The sequence below is a fragment of the Pseudophryne corroboree genome, chromosome 7 (assembly GCF_028390025.1).
Source record: "Pseudophryne corroboree isolate aPseCor3 chromosome 7, aPseCor3.hap2, whole genome shotgun sequence".
Lineage (NCBI taxonomy): Eukaryota > Metazoa > Chordata > Amphibia > Anura > Myobatrachidae > Pseudophryne > Pseudophryne corroboree.
Window position 1 is genome coordinate 236,928,043 of NC_086450.1, and position 18,997 is coordinate 236,947,039.

Here is an 18,997-nt window from a genome sequence, read left to right on the forward strand (position 1 = left end):
ATTCCAGGGTTGGGGGCCGACTCCTGCAATTTGCACACACATGGCAACAGTCAACAACAGATGCCTGGGTGCAGAAGGTAGTATCTCAGGGGTATGGGTTCCCATTCAGGAGGCAGCCTCCTCAAAGATTTTTTTGCACCAGCCCGTCTCGTATAGAGTCGAAGGCCAATGCCCTGCAAGAAGCAGTCCAAAAATTACTGCAGTCAGGTGTGATTGTCCCAGTACCTCCATCACAAAAGGGACAGGGGTATTACTCCAATCTGTTTCTAATCCAGAAACCAAATGGGTCATATCGACCAATTCTAAATCTGAAGATGTTGAACAATTACATATGGATCCCGAAGTTCCACATGGAGACGTTACGCTCCATAATGTTGGCTATGGAACCGGGAGACTATATGGTATCTCTGGATGTGCGGCTTGCTTACCTACATGTGCCTATAGCACTATCACATCAGTGTTAACTCAGGTTTGCCATCCTCAAGGAACACTTCCAGTTCCAAGCTCTGCCCTTCGGGCTAGCTACAGCACCCAGGGTGTTTACCAAGATCATGGCGGTTATGGCAGCTTGTCTGCGCAAACAAGGGATAAGGATATTCCCATACCTAGACGACCTATTAATCTTAGCACAGTCGCAAGATTTACTGTTGAGCCATCTCCAACAGACGATAGTTTGTTCACAGAGACACGGGTGGCTCATAAATTGGGAGAAGTCGTCCCTGAATCCATCACAGCCGATGGTTCATTTGGGAGCCATATTGGATTCAGACCTACAGAGAGTTCTCTTACCAGAGAAGAAAATAGTCAAGGTGCAGGTCATGGCTCAGAAAGCGTTGCAAGCCCAGACAATGTCAGTCCATGCAGCAATGCGACTGTTGGGTCTGATGGTATCAACGTTCGACATGGTGGAATATGCGCAATTCCACTCCAGACCATTGCAGCATCTCATTTTGACAAAATGGAACGGAAATCATCAAACAATAAAGAAGCAGATGATAAAGATTCCAGTAAATGTAAAAAGGTCTCTAGCATGGTGGCTACAGACAGACCATTTAAACAAGGGGAGACCCTTTTGAATAAAAGAGTGGTAAGTCCTGACGACAGATGCCAGCCTGCAAGGTTGGGGGGCGGTACTCGGAAGCCTATGGTTCCAGGGAAAATGGACCGCAAGGGAAAGTCACCTGCCGATAAATCTGTTAGAAATAAGAGCCATTTACTTGGCCCTAGTTCAGGCAAAGGACAATCTACAAGGAAGACCAGTCCAGATCCGCTCAGACAATGCGACGGCAGTAGCATACCTAAATCATCAAAGAGGGACTCAAAGCAAGAGTCTGATGGAGGAAGTAACTCCCATTCTAAAGTGGGCAGAACTCCATCTCCCAGCATTGTCAGCAGTATTTGTCCCGGGTGTACTAAATTGGGAAGCGGATTTTCTCAGTCGGCACACCATTCAGGAAACCGAATGGGCACTACACCCAGAAGTGTTTCAAACACTGGTGAACAGATGGGGTCTACCGGAGATGGACCTTATGGCGTCTCGTCTAAACAACAAAGTTCCGAGGTACGGATCAAGAACAAGGGACCCAGGAGCAGTCCTGGTAGACGCACTGTCAGTAGAATGGAGGTTTCAGCTGGCATATCTGTTCCCTCCAATATCTCTGTTACCCAGAGTAGTGAGAAAGATAAAACAGGCAAAAGGAGCAATCATTCTAATAGCTCCAGCTTGGCCAAGAAGGCATTGGTACACAGATCTGTGGAGAATGTCCGTGGAAGCACCGATACTGCTCCCTCAACGTTCAGATCTGTTAATGCAGGGTCCTTGTTGTCACAGTCATCTGGATCGCCTGTCTTTGACGGCGTGGCTGTTGAAACCTCTATCTTAGAGGCTAAAGGATTTTCAAAGCAAGTAATCCAAACCATGCTTAGAGCAAGAAAGCCTTCTTCGGCCCGTGTATATCATAGAATATGGCAAGCCTATATTCATTGGTGTTCTGGAAAAAATTACAATCCAAGAGCCTTTAAAGTAGCTAGAATTTTGGATTTTCTGCAGGCAGGATTGGATAAGGGATTGAAGGTTGCTTCCTTGAGGGTGCAAGTCTCAGCGTTGACTGTATGGTTTCAGCAGAAGATTGCTGACCTACAGGATGTACGTACTTTTTTCCAAGGAGTAGTACATATTCAACCTCCATTTGTTCCTCCTGCAGCTCCCTGGGATTTGAATTTAGTTCTTAAATTTCTCCAGGGTCCTTTGTTTGAACCACTTGAGAGAGCAGATCTTAAGTGGTTAACGGTTAAAGTTCTTTTTTTACTGGCAATGGCGTCAGCCAGAAGAGTGTCAGATTTAGGAGCATTATCATGTAAGTCTCCTTTCCTAAGTTTTTTTCCAGACAGAGCAGTTCTCAGAACGAGATCTAGTTATCTTCCAAAGGTGGTGTCAAAGTTTCACCTGAATGAAGAGATTGTAGTCCCAGCTTTTCAGGTATCGGGACTATCTGCGGGAGAAGCGTCACTGGACGTGGTCCGGTCTTTAAAAATCTACATAGATCGTACTAGTGCCATCAGGAAAACAGATTCCCTCTTCATCCTCTACGGATTCCATAGGAGAGGTTGGCCTGCTAGTAAACAGACGCTGGCGAGATGGCTCCGAATGGTAATATCTGAAGCTTATTCTCATGCAGATCTCCCTATTCCGGCTAATGTCTCTGCACACTCTACACGTAAGGTAGGTCCTTCTTGGGCAGCACAACAGGGTGCATCAGCAGAACAGATATGTAAGGCAGCCACATGGTCTTCCATAAACACATTCATCAGACATTATGCCTTGGATACTTTTGCCTCTCATGACGCAGACTTCGGGCGAAAGGTCCTCCTGTGCAATCAGGAGCGTCCCCACCACTAAAATGGCTTTGGGAATCCCAATGTTATCCTGTGGATAATCCTGTGGACCCAGCCAGAGAAATGAACGTTATGGTAAGAACTTACCGTTGATAACGTGATTTCTCTTATGTCCACAGGTATCCACAGGGATCCCACCCGGACGCATCTGATTTGAGGATCTAGACAAACACTAAAAACCTCTTCCTTCTTGTATGGAAGGGTGTGCATGTGTGTTCTTATCGCCTGTACAGGTCTCTACCTAATGTTCCTGCCTATAATCGCTGTGGAAAGAACTGATCTGACTGAATCAGTGGGCGGGACTATATAGTGGAGGCCCCAATGCATCCTGGGAGGCCAGAAAGCTCGTAACCGTGTTGGTGCCATTTTCGCTGTCGCTCGACAATATCCCAATGTTATCCTGTGGATACCTGTGGACATAAGAGAAATCACGTTATCAACGGTAAGTTCTTACCATAACGTTCATTTCGCTTACATCCTAGAGGATACTGTGGTCCATTTAGTACCATGGGGTATAGACGGGTCCGCTAGAAGCCTTGGGCACTTGAAGAAATCAATAGTGTGCACTGGCTCCTCCCTCTACGCCCCTCCTATCAGACTCAGTTTAGAAAATGTGCCCGGAAAAGCCGGTCACACTTAGGGAAGCTCCTGAAGAGTTTTCTGCATATATTTTCTATTTGTTATTTTCAGGCAGATCTGGTTGGCACCAGTCTGCCTGCTTCGTGGGACTTAGGGGGGAAAACGGCCCAACCTCCTATAGGGTTAATGGTCCCGTTCCCCGCTGACGGGACATTGAGCTCCTGAGGGAACCATTCGGCGAGCGTACATTCCCGCAGCACGCCGCCACCCCTAACAGAGCCAGAAGAAAGAAGAGTGGTGTGTGTTATGCCTGCGTCCCGGTTAGAGGATTGCCGGCTATTATGGCGGCATGAGGGTACGGAGTTCAGAGCTGAGGAGCAGGCTGCATCTCCAGGCTCAGATCAGCGCAGGCTGCACCGCTTTGACGGGCGAGCTGACTCATCCTATACAGTACCCACACTGGCAAATACACTTACAGGGGTATTTATCCCACTGCTTAGGCATCTAAAACACCTCAAACAGTTTGAAATAAAACCGGGAAGACTGCGCGCCATTAAGGGGGCAGGGCTTCACTATGAGCGGCTCACCAGCTCCATTTTCCCTCTGCAGTTCTACACAGACAGACTGGCATGGAAGCGCAGCTTCTCCAGAAGGACTCCAGCTTACCTCAGCGGTACCAGGGGGTCATAGTAAGGAGGGGGGGGAGGGGAGTGTTATTAGAGTACTAAGCCCCTTTCAGGGTACTTAGTCTGCGACCCACCTAAGCTTGGCATTAGCACTAAGGGTGCGGTGTGGCTGGCTCCTATATACTCTGTACATCCCCGGAAGGGCTCTGTGTGGGTTAACTGTGTTTCAACCTTTCCTGTGTGTGTGTGTGTGTGTGTGTGTGTGTGTGTGTGTGTGTGTTTCACATTTACAATGTCAGGCAAGGAGTGTGTTTCATGCACGGCAGAGTGTCTTTCTTCCTCAGGGGTATCACTACAGTGTACTCAGGATAGTACACATTCTCAGGCTAGTGGGTCCGAACTAGCATGGTTGGATTCCCTTAAAAAGGGATGATCTCAAATATTTCTAATGAATTATCCCATAATGAAAGAGAGACGCAATACTTAAGGTGGTCTGTGGATGACCTGATGAATAGAGATTCGGTTCCCATACTGGCGTCCCGCAAAAGCGTACACATTTGTCCGCAAAAGCATATACTGGCCCAGATCCTACAGGCTGACACTGCTGATGTATCAGACGCAGAGGAGGGTGAGATGGACTCAGGAGGGGGGGATGCTGCTCTGTCACAAGGAATACAGGCCCTGATAGAAGCTATTAGAGACATCCTGCACATATCTGATAAGGAATCAAATTTTAATGTAAAAAATAAATCTTCTGCTACTTTTCCTGCATCAAGAGTTGAATTCCCTATTTGAAGAGACTTGGGTTAATCCTGATAAGAAGTTTCAGATCCCTAAAAGGTTACTCACATCCTTCCCTTTTCCTCAGTATGATGGGAAGAAATGGGAAAATCCACCGATCTTGATGCATCGGTATCTAGGTTATCACGTAAGATAATCTTACATGTCCCTGGGGCAGCCTCCTTAACCACTTAACTGGCATGGTCAGATTTCATGCAACTGCGTCGTCCCACCCTGTCACCCCGTTTCTGACGAGGAGATCCGTTCTGCAGATGTGCATAATATAATGTTTAAATATTTTTAAAAATACTTTTTCAACTTTATGAAATAAAATAAATAAAAAAAACAATGTTAACGCTTTTAAAGGGAAAAATCGTCAGTTAAGTGGTTTTAAAGGACACGGATGACCGCAAGATTGGGACCACTCGCAAATCTGTATATACAGCTGCTGGGCTGGTCCAAAGGCCCACTATTGCTTGTGCATGGATCTCTAGGGCCATTGCAAAATGGTCAGGTAACCTAATTGAGGGATTAGATTCCTTATCCAGGGGGGAGGTAGTTTTACTCCTACAACATATACAGGACTCTGCAAATTTTATGGTGGAGGCCATAAAAGAAATAGGCTTGCTCATTGCATGCACTACTGCCATGGCAGTGTCCGCATGCAGGGGCTTATGGCTACGCCAGTGGACTACGGATGCGGATTCCAGGAAGGGCGTAGAAAGCCTACTATTCACATGTGAGGCCCTTTTTTGGAGATGAACTGGATACGTGGATATCCAAGGCTATATCTTCCTTCCGCAGCCCTCCCCAGTTAGGAAGACCTACTCGGCTCCAACTTTGCAGTCCTTTCGGACAGCCAAATTTAAAAATTAAACCAGAGGTTCTTCTACAGCCTCCAGAGGCAATAGAGGTAAACCCAGAAAACCAGCAACTGCAGGTTCACAGGAACAGAACTCGGGTTCTGTTTCCTCAAAGCCTTCAGCATGACGACGGACTGCACTGCCTGGAAGACAGGCAGGTGGGAGCCCGATTAAGAAATTTCAGTCACATATGGACAACATCATGCCAGGATCCCTGGGTCAAAGATCTTATCACCCGGGGGTACAGGCTGGAGTTTCAGGAACTCCCACCTTACAGATTCTTCAAATCAGGCTTACCAGCTTCTCAGGAAGCAAGTATGACTTTACAGGAAGCAATTCAGAAACTGGTACAGACTCGGGTCATTGTTCCAGTTCCACCTAATCTGCGCAACAAAGGTTATTATTCCAACCTGTTTGTGGAACCGGAGCCGGATGGTTTGGTAAGACCCATTTTAAACCTCAAGTCACTGAACCCGTACTTACAGGTGTTCAAATTCAAGATGGTGTTTCTCCTCCGAAAACCGGGAGTGAATATAATTCCGTACCTGGACGATCTGCTGATAAAGGCACCATCCACAGAGAGGTTGTTGGACAACATTGCCCTCTCAACTTGTCTACTCTGGGATCACAGGTGGATTCTGGACCTACCAAAATCTCACCTGGAACCAACACGGAGGCTAACGTTCCTGGGGATGATACTGGATACGGAGGTACAGAAGGTATTCCTTCCATTAGAAAAAGGCTTTGGTAATCCAGTCGATGGTGCGGGATGTTCTGAAACCAATCCGTATATCGGTGCATCTATGAATTCGCCTTCTGGGGAAGATGGTAGCCGCTTACGAGGCACTGCAGTACAGAAGGTTTCACGCAAGGCCCTTTCCAGCTGGATCTGTTGGACAAATGGTCCGGATCGCATCTCCACATGCACCAGAGGATACATCTGTTGCCAAGAGCCAGGATTTCTCTTCTGTGGTGGCTTCAGACTTCTCACCTGATAGAGGGCCACCGGTTCGGGATTCAAAATTGGATTCTGCTAACCACAGAGGCAAGCCTCAGAGGTTGAGGAGCAGTCACCCAAGGGGAACAGTTCCAAGGAACATGGTCAAGTCAGGAAACCATTCTCCCAATCAACATTCTGGAACTAAGGGCCATATACAACGCCCTTCTAAAGGCATCACATCATCTTCAAGATCAAGCCATTCAGGTTCAGTCGGACAATGCGACGGCAGTAACGTACATAAATCGGCAGGGCGGAACGAAGAGCAGAGCAGCAATGTCAGAGGTAACAAGGATTCTACTCTGGGCAGAAAGACACGCTGTGGAGTTGTCGGCAATCTTCATTCCGGGAGTGGACAACTGTGAAGCAGACTTCCTCAGCAGACACGACCTCCACCCAGGAGAGTGGGGGGGTTCCTCAAATCGACATGATGACCTCTCATCTCAACAAGAAGTGGTATTGTTCCAGGTCGAGAGACCCACAGGCTGTGGCGGTGGATTCTCTGGTGACTCCATGGGTTTACCAGATGGTGTACTCGTTTCCACCACTTCCATTGATCCCAAGAATTCTCAAAAGAATAAAAAGAGATAAGATTCAAGCAATACTCATTGCTCCGGACTAGCCAAGAAGGGCCTGTTACGCAGATCTACTGGAGATGCTCTTAGAGGACCCGTGGCCTCTACCTCTTCGCGAGGAACTTCTGCAACAAGGGCTGTGCGTCAATCAAGACTTACCATGGCTGCGTTTGACGGCATGGAAGTTGAGCGTCAAATTCTAGCCCGGAAAGGGATCCCGGACAGGGTTGTTCCAACTTTGATTTAAGCCAGAAAGGCGGTAATGTCTAAACATTACCACCGTATTTGGAAAAAATACGTCTCTTGGTGTGAAAACAGGGAATTTCCTGCGGTGGAATTTCAACTGGCACGTTTTCTCCTTTTTCTGCAGTCAGGGGTGGACGTGGGCATACGCTTGGGCTCCATAAAAGTCCAGATTTCGGCCTTGTCTATTTTCTTCAAGAAACAATTGGCTTCCCTCCCGGAGGTTCAGATGTTCTTGAAGGGTGTTCTGCACAGCCAACCGCCCTTTATGCCTCCCACGGCACTTTGGGATCTCAACGTCGTGTTGCAGTTTCTACAATCAGAATGGTTTGAGCCTTTGCAGGAGGTTGACGTGAAGTTTCTTACATGGAAAACCGTCACACTGATGTCCTTAGCTCCAGCAAGGCGTGTGTTGGAACTGGGGGCGTTGTCTCACAAAAGCCCCTATTTGATTTTTCGTGAAGATAGAGCTGACCTCCTTATTCCTAAGGTGGTGTCTGCGTTTCATATCAACCAACCTATTGTGGTTCCGTTGGTTACCTTCAAAGTCCTTGGATGTTGTGAGGGCTTTAAAGATCTACGTGAAGCGGACAGCTCGTCACATAAAATCAGACTCGCTTGTTCTCATGATCCCAATAAAATTGGGTGTCCTGCTTCAAAGCAGTCTATTGCTCGCTGGATCAGGCTTACTATCCAGCATGCTTATTCTACGGCAGGTTTGCCGGTTCCAAAATCTGTACAGGCCCACTCTACTAGGTCAGTGGGTTCTTCCTGTGCGGCTGCCCGGGGTGTGTCTGCTTTACAGCTCTGCCGAGCAGCTAGTTGGTCAGGTTCTAACATGTTTGCTAAGTTCTACAAGTTCGATACTTTGGCCTCTGAGGACATTCAGTTTGGTCAATCAGTTCTGCAAGAACCTCAGCACCTTCCCACCCGGTTTGGGAGCTTTGGTACATCCCCTTGGTACTAAATGGACCTCCGTATCCTCTAGGATGTAAGAGAAATTAGGATTTTTAATTACCTACTGGTAAATCCTTTTCTCGTAGTCCGTAGAGCAGGCATTCCCAACCACGGTCCTCAAGGCACACTAACAGTGCAGGTTTTTGTGATATCCATGCTTCAGCACAGGTGACTTAATTAGTAGCTCAGTTATTTTGATTTAACCATCTGTGCTGCAGCCTGGATTTCACTAAAACCTGCACTGTTGGTGTGCCTTGAGGACCGTGGTTGGGAATGCCTGCCGTAGAGGATACTGGGCGCCCACCCAGTGATTCGTGTTTTCCTGCACTGTTACTTGTTAAGTACTGTTGTTGGTTCAGCTGTTGCTGTTCCTCATCAAGTTTGGTTAGCATGGCTTTCCTATTGTCTTGTGTGTGCTGGTTCGAATCTCACCACTGTCCTTTAAGTCCTTCTCGCACGGTATGTCCGTCTCCTCGGGCACAGTTGCCTAGACTGAGTCTGGTAGGAGGGACATAGAGGGAAAAGCCAGCGCACACTATCAAATTCTTAAAGTGCCCAAGGTTCCTAGTTGACCCATCTATACCCCATGGTACTAAGTGGACCCCAGTATCCTCTACAGACTACGAGAAAATGATTTACTGGTAGGTAATTAAAATCCTATTTTTTTTCCCCTCAAAATTCTACACACAATACCCCATAATGACAACGTGAAAAAAAAATAAAAAAAATATTTTTGCGAATTTATTAAAAATAAAAAAAACTAAGAAATCACATGTACATAAGTATTCACAGCCTTTGCTCAATACTTTGTTGATGCACCTTTATCAGCAATTACAGCCTTAAGTCTTTTTGAATATGATTCCACAAGCTTGGCACACCTATCTTTGGGTAGTTTCACCCATTCCTCTTTGCAGCACCTCTCAAACTCCCATCAGGTTGGATGGGAAGCGTCGGTGCACAGCCATTTTCAGATCTCTCTAGAGATGTTCAATCGGATTCAAGTCTGGCCTCTGGCTGGGCCACTCAAGGACATTCACGGAGTTGTCCTGAAATCACACCTTTGATATGTTAGCTGTGTGTTTAATGTCGTTGTCCTGCTGAAAGATGAACCGTTGCCCCAGTCTGAGATTAAGAGCGCTCTGGAGAAGGTTTTCATTCAGGATGTTTCTGTACATTGCTGCATTCATTTTTCCCTCTATCCTGACTAGTCTACCAGTTCCTGCCGCTGAAAAACATCCCCACAGCATGATGCTGCCACCACCATGCTTCACTCTAGGGATGGTATTGACCTGGTGATGAGCGGTGCCTGGTTTCTTCCAAACATTATGCCTGGAATTCACGCCAAAGAGTTCAATCTTTGTCTCATCAGACCAGAGAATTATGTTTCTCATGGTGTGAGAGTCCTTCAGGTGCATTTTTTCGCAAACTCCAGGTGGGCTGCCATGTGCTTTTTACTAAGGAGTGGCTTCCGTCTGGCTACTCTACCATACAGGCCTGATTGGTAGATTTGGTTGTCCTTCTGGAAGGTTCTCCTCTCTCCACAGAGGAATGCTGTAGCTCTGACAGAGTGAACATCTGGTTCTTTGTCACCTCCCTGATTAGGGCCCTTCTCCCCCGATCGCTCAGTTTAGACGGCCGGCTAGCTCTAGGAAGAATCCTGTTGGTTCCGAACTTCTTCCATTTATGGATGATGGAGGAAACTGTGCTCATTGGGACTTTCAAAGCAGCAAATATTTTTCTGTACCCTTCCCCAGATTTGTGCCTCGAGACAATCCTGTCTCGGAGGTCTACAGACAATTCCTTTGACTTCATGCTTGTGCTCAGACATGCACTGTCAAGTGTGGGACCTTATATAGACAGGTGCGTGCCTTTCCAAATCATGTCCAATCAACTGAATTTACCACACGTGGACTCCAATTAAGCTGTAGGAACATCTCAAGGATGATCAATGGAAACAGGATGCACCTGAGCTCAATTTTGAGCTTTCATGGCAGGCTGTGACTACGTATGTACATGTGATTTCTTAGTTTTTTATTTGTAATAACTTGCAAAAATCTAAAAAAAATAATCTTATTTCACGTTGTTTTTATGGGGTATTGTGTGTAGAATTATGAGGGAAAAAATGAATTTATTCCATTTTTAATAAGGCTATAACATAACAAAATGTGGAAAAAGTGAAGCGCTGTGAATACTTTCCGGATGCACTGTGCAGTAAGGCTGTGTAATTCACTCTTTTACTATGTTGACTTCTATTTTTATTAGTTCAACAGTTTATGTGAAATTCAGAACACCAGTCTTTCTGCACGTATGCTACTGATCTGTCTTTTTGTTATAGTTGAATGTGAGCGAGAGAAGGGGTTTCACTTGGACATTGAGGATTATCTGTCTGGGGTGCTGAATCTGGCCAATGAACTGGTACGTATACCATCTCTGGTTCTGTCATCCATAAATGAGATGGAAGCAGATATTTACATGTTGAAAATTAGTCCATACTAATGCAGTATTTGTAATAGCTATATGAATAGAAAATACACATGATCCTTTCATTTTAGCTTAAATTTGTAAGGAAATCAAAATGTTTCTGGGTAACCACAGCTGAGAATTCATCCAATGTTGTATAGATGTTCGGCTATTATTTTTATCATGAATGTTGTGAACTTTTGTTTTGCAGTGGTCTTTGTGTGCATTGTAATTGCCAGTAATGTTTGTATTGGTAGTTAAAATTTATAAGGTTTTATTTTTATAGTAGATATTCTGAAAAGTTTACCCGAGGTTATCAGGTCTCCTCTCTTGGGATAACTTTTCTGCACTTTTGGGGTCCATGATTCTCTAGGTTTCCCAGGGTGGGAGGTCTGATATGTTAGTCCTCCACCTGCTCTTCCTCCTGTTGTCATCTTTGTTCAATTTCAGAATGACAATGTTTTAGCTTTCAGTAAAAGAAAATTAAACAAGATTCCGGCTGACATAAGGCCTCCCATTTAGCAATTTTATATATTTTTAAGTGATTAATATAGTGCACACATTCTGCAGAAGTTTACAGATAATTTGTTTTACCAGTATACTTCTTGAGTGTGGGAGGAAAACCAGAGTACTGGAGAAAACCCATGCAAAGACCGGCGGGGGGACATGCAAACTGAACATATATGACCATGTTATTGTGGATTAATACTGAAGACATCAAAACTATGAAAGAACACATATGGAATTGTGTTGTAAACAAAAAAAGTGTTAAGTTAATATATGATTTATATTTTAGATTCCTCAAAGTAGCCCCTTTTTGCTTTGATGAGAGCTTTGCACACTCTTGGCATTCTCTCAATCAGCTTTATGAGGTAGTCTCCTGGAATGGGTTTCTAACAGTCTTGAAAGAGTTCCCAGAGTTGCTGAGCACTTGTTGGCTGCTTTTCCTTCACTCTGCAGTCCAACTTATCCCAAACTATCTCAATTGGGTTTAGATCGGGTGATTGTGGAGGCCACGTCATCTGACGCAGAACTCCATCACTTTCCTTCTTGGTCAAGTAGCCCTTACATAGCCTGGAGGTATGTTAGGGGTCATTGTCTTGTTGAAAAACAAATGATGGTCCCAGTAAGCACAAACCAGATGGGATGGCATGGCGCTGCAGAATGCTGTGGTAGCCATGCTGGTCAAGTGTGCCTTGAATTTTGAATAAATCACCAACAGTGTCACCAGCAAAGCGCCCCCACATCATCACACCTCCTCCTCCTCCATGCTTCACAGTGGAAACCACACATGCAGAAACCATCCGCCCTCCTTCTCTGCATTTCACAAAGACACGGCGGTTGGAACCAAAAATATCATTTCGACTCATCAGACCAAAGTACAGATTTCCATTGGTCTAATGTCCATTCCTTGTGTTTCTTTGCCCAAACAATTCTTTCTCTTCCTCCTCTTCCTCCTCTTCCTCCTCTTCCTCCTCTTCTTCCTCGTCCTCTTCTTCTTCTTCTCAAATGTGTACTAACCCTACCTCTGCACAACACAACTGATGGTCCCCAACACATTGGGAAAGCAAGTAATTCCACAGATTGACTCTTGACAAGTCATGCTTGTTAATTCAAAACCATCCAGGAGACTACCTCATGAAGCTGATTGAGAGAATGCCAAGAGTGTGCAAAGCTGTCATCAAAGCAAAAGGGGGCTACTTTGAGGAATCTAAAATCTAAAACAAATATTGATTTAACACTTTTAGTTTACAGCATAATTCAATGTGTTCTTTCATAGTTTTGATTCTTCAGTATCAATCTACAATGTAGAAAACAATTAAAATAAATAAAAACCATTGAATGAGAAAGTGTGTCCGCACTTTTGACTGGTACTGTATATATACGAAAAAAATAAAATAATAAAATTTTTTATATATATATATATATATATATATATATATATATAAAGTTACCTGCCTAATACTCCTTGCTGCCAAAGCAACACATGCACACATTTGTAAAAGAAAATGTGCTTTATCAAGCCAGGCCACCTTCTATTGCTCCATGAGATCCACTTCTGATGCTCACGCGCCTATTGCAGGACATTTTTGCAGGGCACAGGGGTCAGCATGGGCATATTGACCGGTCTCTGGCTATGCAGCTGCGATACACTGTGTTTTAGCACCTTAGCCAACATTAACATTTTCAGCGATTTATGCTACAGTAGCTCCTCTGTGGGATAGGGCGCCCACATGCATCAGCTCTTCTGTGGGATAGCCCCCCCCCCCCACATGCATCAATGACCATGGCTGTCTATACCCCTGTTGCCAGTTCAATGTTATGGATGATCGGATTGTATGTGTGTGTGTGTATATATAACATATAAAATAGTGTGTCTGTATTATTTAACTAGACTCTTTGAATTTGACTGATTAAGTGAGTTCTCCATCTTCTACCCCAGTCAAGGCTCGCAGTGAATAGCGTCACAGCTGGGGATTACACCAGGCCTCTCCGAATCGCCTCATTCATCAACCAGCTGGATTTTGGTTTCCGGCTGCTCAACCTGAAAAATGACTCACTGAGGAAGCGTTATGATGGCTTGAAATATGATGTTAAAAAGATTGAGGAGGTAGTGTACGATTTGTCCATCCGTGGACTCAACAAAGATCAGATGACCCCTATCGCTGAGAAACCCCAGACGCCTTGAGACCTGATTTCTACATGGGATGAGGAGAATATTTTCTGGCTTCACAGACAAAAGGCTAAAAAGTTATTTGTTTATTTTCTGGGTGATTTCAGTCCAGATAAAAATTAGTTCTGTTTTATTATATTTGAACCAACTGATTTCATTTTTGCAGCAAAAGCTCTTGTCTGCGTTTTATATCTTACATGTTTTCTGTTTAGTAGAAAGTCTTTAAAAAAAAACTTTTTCTGCTCCTGATCTTTATGTGGACAAGGGGTGAAATCGTAGGGCACAGCGATAATCACAGAACATCTCTGACAAATCCCGTTATTCAGTGGAAAAGATTTCTGTGATGAACAATAAAGTGTCCCGCATTGCTTGTGTTTTGTTGCTGGAAACGAATCAGTTCTTGCCCCCAGCAAGAACTACTTACTGTTAATACAGAGCAAGAAAAGCGTTTTTGATCCCGCACAGGACTAACTCATCTCAATTGTAGATGATTATGAGACCAACAGTATAGAGCAGAGGTTTCCAAACGCGGTCCTCAAGGCACCCCAACGGTCCTGGTTTTAAATGTATCCATGCTTGGCCACAGGTGACTTAATTAGCACCTTAGTCCGTTTGATTTAACCATCTGTGCTGAGCCATGGATATACCTAAAACCTGGACTGTTGGGGTGCCTTGAGGACCGAGTTTGGGAACCTCTGATATAGAGCATTTGTGGTATAAATTTGCCTTTGACAAAAAAAAATATTCTCATAATGGTGGTGTTTGTGCTCCTATGAGTCCAATACATCAGTATTCTGTATAAAGGGTTTCTTTGCCTGAGACGCAAAGAACAAAAAGAAGACTCATTTGTGGGGCATGTTTTTGTGTGATCCTGTATATTTGATATTGTTTAAAATGTAACTTTTAATAATAAACCCTTAATAAAATGTTATTGATTTAAGTAAATGAGTCTTCTTTCTGCTGCGGGGTACACTGGGCTCCACAGGGATTGACATTGGGGTGTAGAGTAGGATCTTGATCTGAGGCACCAACAGGCTAAAAGCTTTGACTGTTCCCAGAATGCATAGCGCCGCTTCCTCTATAACCCCGCCTCCGTTCACAGGAGATCAGTTTTGTAGTTGGTGCCATGCAGTGCAGGCATACAACAGGTGGGCTGCTCAAGCAGCCCTCAGAAGAGCTTTTCTAAGTGAAAATGAAGACTTCAAGGGCTGCAGCAGAGACACTGTGTTTAGATGTCAGTCAGACATCTCCTGCTGCAGCTCCATCACCTCCCCCAGCAGCGCTGTATACTCCCGCGCCCAGGTTGCCGGGTACTTACAGCGGAGGCTGCGGTTTTCTTCTGTCAGTCACACACCCCACCGCAGCTCTCCAGGATCGTGTGGCCGCACTCAGGTCCCCCGGACGGGACCCGCTGGAAATCGCGATCCGGCGCGGCCGGTGGGAGGTGGTGGGCTGTGCGTGCTGGCGTGGACACTGGCAGTACAGGGACCCCACTAGACCACCAGGGCAAGGGCACAGGTCGGATTCTCTCAAAAATCCGTTTGCTAACGCCCGCAGTACCCGGTGGTGAAGTCCAGGAAGGGGATAAGGCTCTGACCTGTAGCCCCTCCCCCAGCCCCAGGGCGCAATTTAGAGTAAATGTTCCCGCCCTGGAGCTGCATATCTCTCTCTCCCTCACTCCCTGTCAGCGTTTGGGCGCCATTAGGACAAGCTGAGCTGATCCTGGGACTGTTTGGGCAAATCCTCCTCTGTAAAGCCGCCTGCATGTCAGCGCTGTGCATTTTACAGGACACTTAAGTATTCTACATGTCTGCTGACAGTGTTAGTTAAGAAAAAGTGCATTTAGTCAGGGTTATTTAGTACAAGTACTCTGTGAAATACATCCAGTCTTTACTGTGCATTGTTATATCTATTGAGTGTATAGCTATACTTAGTACTACTCTGTATTGCTAGTCCAGTGCAGTTTTATTGCATGTCATAATTTCTGCATTGTACAATGTGACTCTGTGTGTGCATATAGCTGCTGTGTGCCCTCCATTTCGAGTATCTCACTCAGATTGCTATCCCTATATTCTGTAACCTGAGGGGGCTAAGTGCGTCAGGATTATTACTTAATATAGGCGTTTCACAAGATATACTTATTGTGTATTTTTCTCTGTGATTTTTAGTCACCATATACCTCTGGAACTCTGTTTGTGCTAATACACTACACGGGGTTCTTGTCAGGTGTTGTGCTACTGTAATTGTACTGGGTTGCCCTGAATTGAGCTTTCAGATATATCAGCTGCAAGGGGCAATGGAGCTGGGGCTGATCCCACAGTTCGTGGTGGTGACGCTGCAGACACATTAGAGGAAAACGTAGCAGCAGAGGGTTCAGGTTCTGGGGGTTCCCTACCCCCCAGTGGGACTGTAGCAACAACCTACCTTGGGCTACTTTCTCCACGTTATTGAATACGCTGGTAACTAGACTTGCGCCCCCTATGGGACCTACTGTACCGGTGCAACCGCTTAGGGTCCCTGCGGTTAATCCGCCATCGGCAGATCAACTGTCCACTCAGTTACAGCAATTGAACCAATCACTGAATAAACAGAAATCTCACCCTCGTCCGCCTAAGACCAAGGGGTCCTCTAAGCGGGCTATTACTAACTCACAATCCACCAACGTCCCAGATACTTCATCTGATGAGTATGGCGTATATACGGACCCCACACACCGATACTGATAATTCTGATGGGGAATCTGTTTCACAGGTGGATGTTCCTGACTTGTTCTTCAAATTACTGATGACCCAGAGCTTGATACTGCCCCTAAGAAACCGGACAGATTTAAACGTCAGAATGTGGTTAAACAAGTTTTACCTCACTCTGACCATTTAGTTGACATACGTCAGGAATCCTGGGAAAATCCAGGTAAGAAATTCACGCCTCACAAGATGCTGGCTCACTATCCCCTCGCGGCGGAGCTAAGTAAAAATTTGGAGACACCCCCGCCGGTGGATTTGCAAGTGGCGCGGCTGGTGGTATCCTCAGCTCTGCCTGTTACAACCGTCACGTCTCTGAAAGAACCGACGGATAAGCGGGTGGAGGGTTGTTTAAAGGTGATTTACACCCTAGCAGGTGCTGTGCATCGGCCCACAATTGCAGCGACTTGGGCTGCAGAGGCTATTGAAGCGTGGGCTCAGGAGTTGGAAGCTGAGCTGCCTTCCAACGTTTCTGATCATGCTAGACAATGTCTATCGTATGTTGTCACAGCTTCTCATTACATTAAGGAGGCGGCTTCTGATGCCAGTATTCTGGAGGGCAAGGCTTCTGCTATGTCCATTCTGGCTCGCCGGATTCTCTGGTCTGTAGATCTGGACTCTACCCTGGAGGTACTCCCTTTTAAGGGAGATATTCTTTTTGGAGAAGACCTCAATAAGATAGTGGCTGACTTAGCCTCTGCGAAAACAGCTTGTCTACCTAGTACTGCTCCCTCGTTACCGAAGGCTAAGAGTACTTCCTTTTGCTCCTTTTGTCCTTCAGGGTAAACAAAGGGTCAGGCGTACTTGAAACAGGCTCGCTCTTCCAAACCCAATAAGCCCAAACCTAAACGGTCCTGGGCTGCCCGTCGGCCTGCTTCCAAAACTGACAAGCCTGCTGCATGACGGGGCGGGCCTCCCCCTGGGGGATCCCAGGGTGGGGGGCAGACTTCTAGGGTTTACCCAGGAATGGTTGAAGACCACTTCCGATGCCTGGTACGGGAAGTCGTCACTCGAGGTTACATCATATCCTTCAAGAATCGTCCCCCTCATCGATTTTGCCTGACAGACGTCACTTCGGATCAGGTGAAGGCAAAAACTCTTAATTCGGTGGTACAGTCCCTCCTGGACACAGGAGTGGTAGTACAGGTGCCTCTGTCTCAGAGAGGCAAGGGGTACTATTCACCGCTGTTCCTAGTTCCGAAACCGAATGGGTTCCTGTCAGCCCATTCTCAACCTCAAGTGCTTGAACAAATTTGTGAGGGTCTCTAAGTTTCATATGGAAACTCTTTGCTCTATTGTTCTGGCCTTGGAACCTGGGGATTATATGGTATCCCTGGACATACAGGATGCTTACCTGCATATTCCCATTGCAATGTCGCATCAGCAGTACCTGAGGTTTGCGTTTGGCAAAATCCATTACCAATTTCGGGCGTTACCTTTTGGTTTGACCACGGCTCCGTGAGTCTTCACCAAGGTCATGGCGGTAATGACGGCTGTACTCCGCCATCAAGGGGTAAGGATCCTGCCCTATCTGGATGACTTGTTGATCCTGGCGAATTCCCCAGAAATTCTCCTACGCCATCTGGATCTGACGCTCCAGTTTCTGCAAGCCCATGGGTGGCTCATCAACTGGAAGAAATCTTACCTGGTCCCTGCTCAGAATATGGTGCACCTGGGGGCGCTGTTTGACACTCACAACCAGCGGTTGTTCTTGTCTTCAGGACGGGAATCGATGCTTCCTATCTCGTCCGCAAGTGTCATTACATTCGGCGATGCAAGTGCTAGGTCTCATGGTGACGGTTTTCGACATGGTGGAGTACGCTCAATTCCATTCTCGCCCTTTACAGAAATTGATTCTTGCCAAGTGGGATGGCCTGCCTCACCGGATCAGGTCTCACATGATCCCCTTGTCTCCGGAGGTCCGTCTGTCACTGAGCTGGTGGCTTCAGGACCAACGATTGAGCAGGGGTCGTCCCTTCTGGATCTCCAACTGGGTCCTTCTGACGACGGATGCCAATCTGAGAGGTTGGGGCGCGGTGTTGGAGCAACACTCCCTTCAGGGTCGGTGGACCAAGGAGGAGTCTCTCCTCCCAATAAACATTCTGGAACTGCGGGCAGTGTTCAATGCTCTGAACTTGGCCCAGCATTTAATACAGAACAGACCTGTTCAAGTACAATCAGACAACGCCACCACGGTGGCGTACATAAATCATCAAGGCGGCACTCGCAGCTGCATGGCAATGAGGGAAGTGTCAAGAATTCTTCAGTGGGCAGAACGCCATCTGCCAGCCATATCGGCAGTGTTCATTCCGGGAGTCCTAAACTGGGAAGCGGACTTCCTCAGTTGTCAGGACGTACATGCCGGAAAGTGGAGCCTCCATCCAGAAGTATTTCAAATCCTAGTGGACCTGATGGCGTCTCGACACAATCGCAAGGTTACGGTCTTCAGAGCAAGGACAAGGGATCCTCAAGCAGCGTTCGTGGACGCACTGGCAATTCCATGGAACTTTCGGCTGCCCTACGTGTTTCCTCCGGTGTCGCTCCTGCCCAGAGTATTAAGGAAATTCAAGCAAGAAGGAGAAATCCTACTTCTGATTGCTCCAGCAT

The 18,997-nt window shown here is 46.2% G+C and overlaps 1 protein-coding gene across 1 annotated transcript in view; it reads left to right on the top strand.

Annotated features, from left to right (window-relative positions):
• The window catches only part of TSN (translin), a 105,849-nt gene extending 91,255 nt beyond the window's left edge, over window positions 1-14,594 (top strand). Inside the window, exons 5-6 of the mRNA XM_063934036.1 lie at window positions 10,851-10,930; window positions 13,419-14,594. Of these exons, the coding sequence (XP_063790106.1) occupies window positions 10,851-10,930; window positions 13,419-13,664 (326 nt within the window). The 3' untranslated portion in view covers window positions 13,665-14,594. The remainder of the gene's footprint in view (window positions 1-10,850; window positions 10,931-13,418) is intronic.
• Window positions 14,595-18,997: the final 4,403 nt, after the last annotated feature.